Genomic DNA, 13,122 nt, shown 5'->3' with positions numbered 1-13,122 from the left:
ATTTTAGAACAGTTGTTCTCAAAGCCTGGTCCTCAGAGCTGCAGCTTCATTGTGACACCAAACTACAGTCTTAACCTCTGAAATTTGTTATTGGCTGGGTGAACAGGGTTGCACACTATTTCACTTTCCAACAACTCAACTGTATTTTATGTGATTCAGCTTCCAAGTGCCAGTTACTGTGTTAAGGCAAGATTTTACTGTATTTTTAATTGACATTTTAGTCTTCAGTTTTCCTTTCATACTCTAATTAAAATGATTTTCTAAAACTGAAGTTTAATTTTAATAGAATAGGTTGTTGTAGTTTGATAATTTCATTTTTTAAATAAATTTCCCAAACTAGTATTTACATATTTTTACATTTATTTTTAGTCCATTCATATTTGGATATAACAGTTGTTTTACTGATGCCTTTGCTAATTGTTTTTTGCATCTCTCTTCTAAATATTTTTCATTTTCTCAAATATTAGTTTGAAATCACTGTATTTACAGTTCATAAGTGGTTTAATATTGGCAAATTTATATGGTTCAACTTTATGCTGTATTAGTTCTCACAGCAATGAGCCGTACTCTATTCTATATTATATGTCTGAAAATTTTACTTTGTTCTTACTCTTGAATAAGTTTTATTAGGATATCGAATTCTAGGTTGACTTATTTTATCTCAAAGCTTTGAAGTTACTACTCTTGTTATCTCTTGGTATTGTGTTTTACTGGTGAGGTCTGCTCCAAGTCTGATTGTCTTCTATTACTCTAACGTTTGTTTTCTTTCTAGTTGTTAGGAGTTTTTCTCCAATTTTGCTTTGTAGTTTTCTTACACTTTATCCAGGTGTGGATTTATTTCCATTTGTCCCAATCAGTACTTGGATTGTAATCTCAGTTAAATAGCATCTCTATCCCTTATCCTCCATCAATTTCTAGAACTACTTTTTGACATATGCTGGAGCTTCTCATTTAGTTTTTTTGCTTTTTTATCTTTTTCTCTTTTGTAGTTTCCGTTTTTCGTTATCTCTGTGCTGATTCTGCGTGATTTCTTCATATCTGTTATCTTGGTGATTTTCTCTTCAGGTATCTATTGCTTACTATTTAACCTGCATTTTGAATTTACTCAGTGCTTATATTTTATTTCTTTCTTTTTCAGTTCTTCCCATTTTCATAGATTGTTTGTTCCTTTATCACTGTGAACATTTTGCACATATTTGAAACCTTTCAGATTGCTTTATTTGTGATTTCTAGGTTGTTACTACCTGGTTTATTGTGTTTGTTGACCCACTCTAAGAATATTGGGTTTTCTTATGTGCACTGTAGTTTTATTGTGTGATCTTATCTTCAGTGGGAGTCCCTCTTGTGCTCTGGGTTGGGAGGCATTCTTATGAGATGATTTTCTGTTTGTAAGGTTTCAGAGAAGTTTTTATTAGTTTCCTGAATTGGCATACTGTGCAGACCATGCAAATTTTGGTGACATATCTATGTCAGAAGCTACTTTGGGGTTTTGACTTATTGTGGATAATTCTAGGGCTAGCAAGGAATTTAGGCTATTGGGCTTCTAAAGCCTGCCCATGGCCTTATGGAAGGAGTTCAGTTTCACCTTTTAAACTTTGTCTTCCTGTGTCCAACAGTGGCTGTGGTCCACTTCCATCAATGCCTTACCACTTGGGCTTTGAGTTCCCATTTTGTTGCTGGCATTTCAAAATTTCTTCTTCTTGCTTAATTTCTTCTTCTAGGCTTAATTATGTATTTTTCAAAATACCCTTCAATTTGTTACATTTTCCCATTTCTGTGTTTTGAGTTGGAGGGGTCAAGTAGTCTTTCCACATTTGCTTAGTCATCTGTCTTGGATGGAAGTCCACCAGACAGCTTACTGAAATTAAATTCCACTTAACCTAACACTGAAGATAAACTAGTTTGTAGACCTGTGTATTTTGGCCTTTTAAAAAGAGTCTGAAAGGGCCGGCGGGTTAGCTTAGTTGGTTACAGCATGGTGTTGATAATACCAAGGTCCAGGGTTCGATCCCTGTACCGGCCAGCCACCAAAAAAAAAAAAAAAAAAAAAAAAAAGACTCATTCTTATACCCCAATAAAAATTTATAGTTAATTGACATTTAAAAGAAACCAATGTAGTAAGCGTGAATGGGTCTCTCAGAATTTGAGCTTTGAAATCATGAAATCAGTTCTAGGGACATTATGCATAAAACTGGTCAGTAGCTTGGCTTTGAAGTTGGGTGGCAATTTTGTATAATGATCAAAACTCACCATGGCAGCTAGCTCTGAGTGACTGAGTTGGGAGCATACTCATCCGATATACGCTAATTATAAGAGGCACTCACTCATGAACTCAGTTGGAAAATGTAAAAATGTTCTTATTTCAAAGCAAGCATTTATATAATTTTTTAACTTGTTGATAAATATAGAAGCAAATAGCAAAAAGATCCCTAAAGAACTTTCAACTTTTTTGTCTTGGGCTGGAGTGACCCTGGCTGCTGGGTAATCTGTCAGAGGTAAGTAGTCAGCATAGGAGTGGGTTTTGCTGGTGTCTGCAGACTTGCATTTATTCCTCTGTGTTTCACTGGGTCTTCTTCATGCCTCAGGTTTCTGAATTTCAAGCTTCTGTGGAAATCTTTTCAACAAGTAAGAGTCTTTCTCAGATGTATCCCATCATTTTTTGTATACTTTGGGCTGGGTTTCTTCTGTACTGTTAGTTATTTTTGTCCATCTAAATTTATTAAAATTGCTTGCATACTGATTTGTGTGCCTTGCCTCTTCCTCCACACTCATTATTTTGGATATGTGTTAATCTTCTAAATTCCTTAATATCATTTAGTGGGAATTTAGAATGAGAAAAAAATGAATTTTGTGTTGTCATAAACTGTGATGTCAGCCTGCCAGATTGAATTGGAAATTTATAAGAATCAGCTTACTGGGTTTCAAAAAATATAACACCTGGTAGAATTGCATTCAGTCATTCAATTGCCAAGGTATAATGGATACTTTTATAATACTGAGTCTTTCTTGCTCAGAACATAGAATGTCTCTCCATCTTTTGTGTCCTTCAACAAAAATATTCCTTCATTTAGCTGTTGCAAATTTCTCATTAGCTTTTTCAGTATTTTATGTATATGTAATCATATTTATGTATAGGTTTTTCTATCTTTTATAGTCTCCTATCCTTTTTTTTTTTTTTTTTTTTTTTTGTGAACTTTGCACACGTTATTCTCAGTTTGTATGCTCTTTCCTCCTCCTTAGTTGAATTGGGGGTCCCTAAAACCAGTTTCAGGGATGGTCATCTGTTAGAATGCCTTACAGGACTCAGAAAAACTGTTACTTTTATGGTTGTGTTTTATTATAGTAAAAGTACAGATTAAAATCAGCAAAGAAAAAACATGCATGGTACAGAGTCTAAGGGGAAGCATGCATAAGCTTCTAGATGTCACCTTTCAGTATAGTTCAGCAGGGTGGTGCTTAATTATTCTGTAACAGTGTAGGACAATACATAAGAATATGGTTAAGGATCCCTATTCTGAAAATTTATAATCCAAAGTGCTCTAAAATTTGAAACTTTGACCACCGATATGACTCTGCAGGTGGAAAATTCTACACCTGACATTTCAGATTTTTGGATTAGGGTTGCTTAACCTGTACCAGATATTCTGGTGAGGCCACTGTGCTGCACAGTTAACCTTGGACACATTATTTTTTCACTCTATTAATGGTATGTCACATTTTTTACTGCTAAGTACTTATGGGTGAATAAGTATAAGAACATGATTGCTTATCTGTAGCATATAAATTCAAAGTCGGGAATGATGTTGATGCCAAGCAAACACAGATTATCCACATGGGTGGCTGAGATAATGACACCCTTGCTTTCTGATGATTCAATGTATACAAACTTTGTTTCATGCACAAAATTATGAAAAATATTGTATAAAATTACCTTCAAGCTATATGTATAAAGAGTATATGAAACATAAATAAATTTTATGTTTAGACTTGGGTCATATCCCCAAGATTTCTATACACAAATGTTCTTCTATACACAAGATTATGTATACACAAATGTTCCAAAATCTGAAATTTGATACATTTCTAGTCGCAAGTATTTTGGGTAAAGGATACTTAACCTGTATTGCCAAGCAGGGAATCTCACCTGAGCTTTGGTGTCTAGGGGTTTTTTTTGGGGGGGGGGAACCAGTCTCTTAGGCATGCAGCCCCCACAGGACTGACAGCTGCTTGGACTCCAGTCCACCCAGTGGTCAAAGTGAATACAGCATGGTCCAAGGCCTCAGGCATACTAAAATACACATTCCCCTAAGTCACACTGTTAGCATAAACTTTCTGGCCAAACTGATAAACTGTGGCCTCAGGCATACAAAAATACTCGGATCAAGCATAATATTCCATGGGTTCAAAGGTCATGTCCCAGGAGCCAGTGAAGGGCTGGTCCTGAAAGTAGGCCTTTCTTAGGAATGTGCAGGGTTTGAGCAACCCAGGCCAGCCAAGGAAACTTTCTTACGCATTAAATGCATATTCATTCTTCAAGATTCTATTTAAGTGCCATCATCTCTTCAGGGAAAACTTAATTTGATTCACTCTAAGAAGAGATAATTGCTCCCATATCTTTGCCCCTACAGTTACTTATACTTATATCCTTTCTAGGTTTATATTACACTGTGTTTCTTAATTCATTCCACCTCAAGTGGGAAAACATTTATTTTTTTCCCCTTTCTTTTCACTGTGCTGTTCCTTCATTTGGTTTGAAAAATTACTTTTCTGTATTTCCTTTGAGCAAGATCTTTGTAAGCATTTTGCATACAATTTTTTTTTTTGGTGAAATATGTAACAAATATACTATCCAAAACAATATTTTATTTCAAATATACAGTTACATGTTTGAGTTTATTTTTAAAATCTATATATTTCTTCTGGGTGACTCTGATATTCCTACTTTTAGAATGACATTTTATTTATGTTTTCATTTTCCATCGGAACCAACTGCACATGGTCCTGTAGTTTGTGTGCTACATAACTCTTGGGGACTTGGTTTATATCCCAGTCTATATAGTGCTTCCTGTAGTTGTGTACATTATAAACTGTAAAAATTATGCAGTAGTCTTTAACCATTTCTTGAAGGCAAGGATTATGTTATTGATGCCCTATCCTCAATCCCATGGCTAACACAGTAATCAGTTTGTCGTGTTGACTCTACTGCTGTTTTTCAGTTCTCAACTTCAGCTTCTGTGTTACCTCAGCAGTTTATCTGTTCTGATAGATACTAGAACACTAGAAGGTGAAGGCACAGATGATCTTTCTTCTCACTTTAGCATAAATTCAGGTATCTCTGACCCAAGTCAGAATTTATAAGATAATTGTGTATTAGTTTTCTCTTGCTGCTATAACAAAATTACTACAGACTTGATGGCTTTAAACAGTACACATGTTATTCTCACTGTTCTTGAGGCTAGAAGTTTGAAATCAGTTTCACTGGGTTAAAGTCCAAGTGTTGGCAGGACTGGTTCCTTCTGAAGGCTCTGGGGGAGAATCTAATTTCCCTTTCTTTCAGCTTCTAGTGGTCACCTATTTTTCTTGGCTTATGGCTCCTTTCTTCATATTCAAAGCACATCACTCCAATCTTTTCTTTCATTATCAGTTGCCTTCTGCTCTTCTGTAGTCTGATCTTCCTCTGCTTCCCTCTTAAAAGGTCCCTTGATTACATTTAGGGTCCACTGGATAATCCAGAACTATTGCCTCATCTCAAAAGCTTCAATCACATCTGCAAAGTCCCTTTTGCCGTGTAAAGTAACATTCATAGGTTCCAAAGATTAGGACCTGGATTTTGGGGGGAACCATGTTCAGCAAACCACATATTGTAATAAAGTAGCAAAAAAATTTTTTTGGCATATAATGCTTGTTTTCTCTTCCTAAATAGGATATCATTTTTTCCCCCAATGGAATAACTCATTGGGTTATTTTACTCAGTTCTTCATGCTCATTTCTTTGGTCTTGCCTGTGACATATGAATGAATGTTTCTATATGGGCATTATGTATAATTTCCACATTTTTTCCTGAAGAATATTTTTTAATGATGTCATTTTGTTTGTGTAGTTGGTGTAATACGGTGCCCAGTATGCCGCCAAGAATGCAGACAGATAGACCTTGTGGATAATTATTTTGTGAAAGACACATCTGAAGCTCCTAGCAGTTCTGATGAGAAATCAGAACAGGTATGCTTCTCAATTTTCTTTATAATCCTTTCTTGATATCAAAACATAAATTATAAGAAAAACATGTTTGGACAGTTAAGTAATTTGGGTTAGTTCTGCTATAGTTCTGTCTTTCAAAATGAAAATAAAGGGTGGTTTTTTTTTTAACATTCTCAAACTTGGTTAAATAAGACTAAAGTCAAGTCATTACTTAAAGAGTCAAATCTTGTGTAGACTTTGTGTTCTGAGCATTAGATTTTTACCTACCTGAGTGTTTGATCTATAAGTAAAAGGATTTTGTTGAAGATAAATGGAAAACAAATAAAATTTTATTCTGTGTACAGTGAATTAGCCAGTATGTTTGAGAGCAGGTTAGAAAGTTGTCACCTTTCTTATTTTGTGGATCTATATTTTGTAAATTTAATGTATATTAGTATTTATTTCCTCTTTTAGGTATGTACTAGTTGTGAAGACAATGCAAGTGCAGTTGGCTTTTGTGTAGAATGTGGAGAGTGGCTATGTAAGACATGTATTGAAGCACATCAAAGAGTAAAATTCACTAAAGATCACTTGATCAGGAAGAAAGAAGATGTTTCAGGTAAGATAGATACAGTTTTAATTATTGCAGTTAACCTCCCTCTTTTGCCCTTATAGCATTTCCTACTTGTTTTTAATAAGCTTTGGATACCAACGTCAATAAGAATTTAGGAAATTAGACAAAAATTTTATGTTTAGTTGAAAAATGTTTGTTTTATTTTGCTACAGAGTCTGTTGGAGCATCTGGTCAGCGCCCTGTTTTCTGCCCTGTACACAAACAAGAACAATTGAAACTTTTCTGTGAAACATGTGATAGACTGACATGTAGAGACTGTCAGCTATTGGAACACAAAGAACATAGGTACAGAATGCATAATTGCTCTCAACAACAAAAAAAAATTATAAAAAAAGTGCTTGTAAAATTAAGTGTTCTTCTTAAAGCAAATATTGATCCCATAATTTTGTCTTGGAGCATTTTAAATCTAAATTCTTTATATTTCTTGAAATAATATATGTTTTGATAAATTATTTATTGGTTTCCATGTTCATAATTGTCTTATGAATATTTGTTAAAATATATCATTATGTGCATTTGGGTTTGCAAGAATGGAGTTATATTATTTCTTTGTTTACTATTCCTGTTTAGTAATAAGCTTTTTCCAAATGTAGTATTTAGGCTATAGGCTATAATCTGAAAAGGCAGTATTCTCATGAGTAGGGCTGATAACCATTTTAACATCAAAGCATAAATATATTGATTTCATGTTAGATGTATAATTTGCAGAAAAGCTAGGGATTTATAATCAACTAAATAAACATAGTTACTAACTCTTTAATACATAGCTTTGTATTTTAACCCTGTTTTACCCTCAGAATTCAGTAGTATTCACTTATTATGAGTCTGTTTCATATGAGCTATTTTGGAACTATAACGAAATTTGTAGTTAGGTATATAATAAAATCCTTCAGTAAATTTCCCCAGCTTCCATGGCATCTATTTGTTACAAGTAAATGGTGGTCCAATGTTCTAAAGTAAAATGATGGTCTAGTTTTCTAAGGTGTCTTTCTAAGAACAACTTTTCTGGATGGATGGAAATATGTTTATGAATCTGTTACCAAAAAAGGGTAGGAGAGGTTGGGTTAAACACTCTTCAGTGTGTTCCTTAGCTGTATGATATGATTTCGTAGAGTTTTTAATTCATTAGAATTCATTGAAGTTAATTAGAATCTTCTTATAGAGGGGACACAATAATCCTAATTACAATAATTATTGAATTCTTACTTTGTGCCAGGCACTTTCGTGAATGTTGAATGTTCATTTAATTCACACCAACTACCCTTGAGGGGTTTAGGTACTGGTATTATGACTGTTTTAAAGTCGAGGGAAGCCTACTCATAGAAAGCTTTAGTAATCTCTCTATAAGGTCTCCCAATAAGTAGTATAGCCAGGATTTGAACACAGGCAGTCAGAACCCAGATCTCTTCTTAACCTGTATGCTCATTTTTTTCCATATGGTATAGAGTATATAGAATACGGGATACAGAATATCTCAAACTTGACCATATAAAGGTAATACTTTTTGTTCTTTATCAAGGCACTTCTTACTGTTCTACAGAACATTTATCGAACTTTTGCACCCTTAATTTGTTCACATTTGTCTCATCTTATCTGCACCTTGGCTGATGTTTTACTTGAACTTACTAATCTTGTGGATGCCTTCACCTCAGGGCTAAGTCTTACTGTTGGTTGTCTTCTAACAGTTTCAGTAAGATGTTAGATTACCTTTCTCACAGCTACAGTCAGATCTTTTTTGAGCCCTTGGATTTCTCATAGCTTTTTAAATTGGTGGTAAGAGGCAAAAAGAAAAGGAAGATGGCTGGCATACACTTCCCCATGAAAAGGATAGCTTCAACTGCCCCTTCTTTTCTTTCTTTACCGTTTCCCTTTACCCCACGTATCTATAAGTCCTGATTATCTCTTGAATATAGGAAGAACAAACTTTCTCCTACTATACTCCCATTCAACATAGAACACTTCTGTGACCATTTGTGTTGTTTTTTCCCACATTGCTCAATTCTCTGACACTAGCTGGGTGTCCTAAAATTTAATTCAGTTCAATTCTGACAGCGTGTAGTAGCTAGTTTAGACCTGAAGCATGAAAACTGAGGACCCTATGAAGGAAGCCTCCAGGAAAAAAATGGAACCATGTTTATTAAATTTCTTATATTGGGTCATTTGAAAAATAATGTTGACAAGATGCGATAGATCATGGGAGAAACATTAAGAGATTGTCAGTGTGGGGCAAAATGGAACATACAGATTTGAAGTGAATTTGCTTCTTCTGAAATGAATGGTCACTCTAAGATCACACTCTCTGACTTCAGTCCTCATCTGGAGTGGACATGGAGTTGACTTAGTGGAAGTAGAATTTCTTTTCCATTGACAGGTTATAGGAGGAAACCCCAGACTCAATCCCTCTTTACCATTAACGTTTGTAGCCTTTCCATTATAATTGCCCTAAATCTAGCACTAATATTTTTTGGTTTTTTTAGGTTATGCTTCTTTTTAAAAATTATTTATTTTTTATTTATTTTTAATTGAAACGATTGTACATATCTGTGAGGGTACAGCATTGAATACCAATATCTGTGTGCAGTATGTGATCCTCTAATTAATATTAAGTAATTTATCCTTATTTATCTGTCACCCAAGAAAGTCTCGTGTTCCCAGGTGTCCCCTCATCTGTCATACTTTAATTCTCTTTAGGCTCTGCATGTGCCCAATTTTGTCCCTTTCTGCCACTTTGTTCTCTGGAATTCGTTGTTTGTCAGCAGCAGAATCTCTATGTTCTTAACTACTTCTTTGATGCTTCTTTCTGCCTTCTTTGGTGTAGTGGACACTGCTTCCCCTGCAGTCCTTTTAACTAATGGCTGTTTTTTCTTTCACATCTCATGTATCACTGAGCCTGGAGATATGAGGTATGTCTTCTTTTTGCTGTTGTTTAGAACATTCTTCTTTCTTTGAAAATCTCCAGATTTTAATTTCATGTTATCATCCATAGCCCCTCATTGTTGCTATATTTAAAAACCTTTGAGTCATTCCCCTTCATCTCATTCCTAACTTAATGGTAAACTGTGGAATACTACTAATACCCCAGTTCCTGGAAATTTTAGTTTACACAGATTTGATCTTTCAGACACCCTAGTCTTTGTGTTCATTGAAATCCTTTCTAACGGTATGCTTTTCCTTTACATTGTGGTAGCCTCTCAACACGTGATCATATGCCACACCTTGTCATTTCCAATAATTGTATTCTATTTCAAGCATTCCTCTTGGTAACTACATCTCTTATCATTCCAGCTAATTCTGCTTCGTATCAGACTTTTGCAATTATTCAACCACAGTGACTTTTATTTTAATCCATTGATCCTACTACCCTTTCACTTTACCTCAGCCTTTTGTGTTCTCATTTAACCCTTTCTCAGTTTAATTTCATGGCTAATCATTTTAATCACTCCCTTGCATTAGCTTTGATTCTCATATCCCACTTTTTGAACTCACTTGGCAAAACTACAATCCTAATTAAACCCAACTTCCCTCCTGTCATGCTTTGTTTATGCAGCTGAACATCACAGGAGAAAAATACATTATGGCCTAGTGATACCAACTGGTCTCATTATCAATTCATGAGAACTTTCCTCAAGTAGACCCTTAATGTTGTCTGGAAATCATATTGTGCATTTACATCTTCTCCTGTCTTAAATGTTCAACACTTCACCCTCCATCCTCACTCCCAGATATTGGCATTGTTTCCTACTTCATTGAGAAAATTGTAGCAATCAAAAGAGAACTTCCACAGACTTCCTCTACCTCAACTATTTCTCTACCAAGCATCTGCACCCACATTTCTACATTTCTGTCTGTTATCTTAGTTGAACTCATTTTCTGTGGAAAGCCAGTTTCTCCACTTATTACTGGATGTAGCCAAGGATATTGTTTCAGCAGCCCTTCTCTCTGCTGAGTTGTCAGTTTTTCAGTTTCTAGCAGTTATTCTCATCACTTTTCAATTTTTTCTTCCGTTTTTAAAAAATTCTTCAAGATACTTTTGCTAGTTATATTTCAGAACAATTTTTAAAAAAGAAAATGTAGTTTTATTAATATTATTTTTTTACATTCAAATGAAAGAAAACACAAATCCTTCTCCTTAAACCACTTTCCCTTCCAGCAGCTGTCCCTGTTCCTCTTTATGGCAAAGCTTTTTGAAAGGATTGCTTATAATCAGTCTCCAATTCTTCCTGTCCCATTCTAAAACATACACGCTTTTGACTGTCAGCATTCTACCAAATTGTTCTTTTCAAGGTTACAGATAATCACTGCATTACTAAATCTAGAGGTCATTTCTCAGTTGTCATATTCATTTGACATGTTTGATCATTCCCTTAATATATTTTATTTACTTGGCTACCAGAAGGCCACATTCATTGTTTTAATTTTCTTTCTTCCACACTAATTACTTCTCAGTCTCATTTGCTTATTTTCCTGGTTTTCCTACTGTTGGATGTGCCAGAGCTTACACCATTGTTTACACTTACATGCTTTAAATACCATTCATATGCTGATGATATCCAAACTTATATTTCTAGCTCAGTACTCACTCATGACCTGAACTTTCAGATTTGTCTGTCCTGCATACGCTGACATCTCTGCTTGAATGTCTGCTTTTTAAAATATAATGTATCCAAAACTGAACTACTGATCATCTTCTCCAAACCCTTTTCTTTGGCAGCCCTGCCCCATCTCAGTTTGTGGCAGTTGCACTTTTTCAGTTGGATAGGCCAAAAATCTTGGCACCATCCTTGACCCTACTCTTTTCTAAAACTTACGAATTTTGGCTCCATCTTCAAAATATATCACCCAATCCCACAACTTCTTACTACCTCCATTGCTGCTAGCCTCATCTCAGCCACCGTCATTTCTTGCCTGGATTTCTACAGTAGTCTCCTGAGTCACTTCGGTGCTTCTAATATTGACTCCCTTTAATTTATTCTTAACAAAATGGCTTAGAGTGAATCTCAAGTCAGACTGTGTCATGCCCCTGCTCTAAACCTGCATTGACCTTCCAGTTTAGCCAGAGTCTTTGTACTATAGTGGCCTAAAAGACCCTACACATGCACTTTATCTACTACTGCTACTCTCAGTTTCCCTCTCCCACTGCTATAGCTACACTGGCTTCCTTGCTGTTTCTCAAGCATGTCAGGGACCCTGCTGCTCTGCCTATTTCCTCAAATCCATCAAGTCCCTGGTTAAATGTAACTTTGTCAATGAGACCTACTCTGATCACTCTATTTAAAATTGCTATTTGCCCCTTTACTGCTCATCTTCTTTATCATGCTTTCTTTTTCTTCGTCTGTATAGCAGTTGTCATCTTCTAAACATAATCTATAACTTAGTATTAATTTTTTGTATTCTTCCTATTTGAATGTAAACTTCATGAGGGTTGGTGTCTTTGTTTTATTCACTTTTGACTCCCAAGGATGTAGAATAGTATTTGACATAAATTTGGACATTTCATCAATTCAACAAATATTTATTAATTTAGACAGAAAAAAAACCAAGTAGTAGAGCTGCCTAAATATATGAGTTTTCAACTATGTGTGTATTTTCATAGATAACAGTTTTAAGTTGCATAAATAGTTGAGGGCACCTTGCTCTATCTTTTAATTGGAGGCCCATTCTCTATCCTGTTATATTTAATGTAGTTATTGATATAGTTAGGTTAAGTCCACCATTTACTATTTGTTTTTTATTTCTCTCTTTTGTGTTTTATTCTTCTTTTGTTTCTTCCTTCATTAAGTTTATACATTTTTTTTGGTATTCCATTTCATATCTACTTAACAGCTTTTTAAGCTGTACATCTTTATTACGAGAGATCTTCAAAAGGTTTATGGAAGGATTTGTATTATCGTTCAATTAAAGTTTTCAATGAACTTTTTGAAGTACTGTCGTATTTTTAGTGATTGCTCTAGGGATAATGATATGCCACTTTAACTTAATGACTACTTAAAATATTGTACTGTTTTTCACTTCACAAATACAGTAACTTTACAAAAGTATAATTCAATTTATCCAGTCCCTATCCTTTGTACTATTGCCATATCATTTATTCATACATATATTATATACCTTACCTTACAGTGCTTTTAAAAGAATAGTTAGCTGTCTTGTTTTTGTTTTGTTTTGTTTTGTTTTTTTGGTGGCTGGCTGATATGGGGATCCGAACTTTTATAGTTAAGCTGTCTTTTAAGGAAGTTATGAGAAGGGAAAGTAAAAGTCTGGTGTTTTATGTTTACTCATTTATTACCATTTCTGTTTTATCTCATTTCTTC

The 13,122-nt window shown here is 34.7% G+C and overlaps 1 protein-coding gene across 4 annotated transcripts in view; it reads left to right on the top strand.

Annotated features, from left to right (window-relative positions):
* The window catches only part of TRIM33 (tripartite motif containing 33), a 105,553-nt gene that overhangs the window by 51,481 nt on the left and 40,950 nt on the right, over nt 1-13,122 (top strand). For all 4 annotated transcript variants that reach the window (XM_063104395.1, XM_063104394.1, XM_063104393.1 and 1 more), the window contains exons 2-4: nt 6,101-6,219; nt 6,652-6,796; nt 6,964-7,096. In XM_063104395.1, the coding sequence (XP_062960465.1) occupies nt 6,101-6,219; nt 6,652-6,796; nt 6,964-7,096 (397 nt within the window). The remainder of the gene's footprint in view (nt 1-6,100; nt 6,220-6,651; nt 6,797-6,963; nt 7,097-13,122) is intronic.

Source organism: Cynocephalus volans, chromosome 8, assembly GCF_027409185.1.
Source record: "Cynocephalus volans isolate mCynVol1 chromosome 8, mCynVol1.pri, whole genome shotgun sequence".
In the NCBI taxonomy this organism is placed as follows: domain Eukaryota; kingdom Metazoa; phylum Chordata; class Mammalia; order Dermoptera; family Cynocephalidae; genus Cynocephalus; species Cynocephalus volans.
The sequence above is the reverse complement of the archived record's forward strand: the minus strand, read 5'-3'. Positions and strand labels throughout refer to the sequence as shown.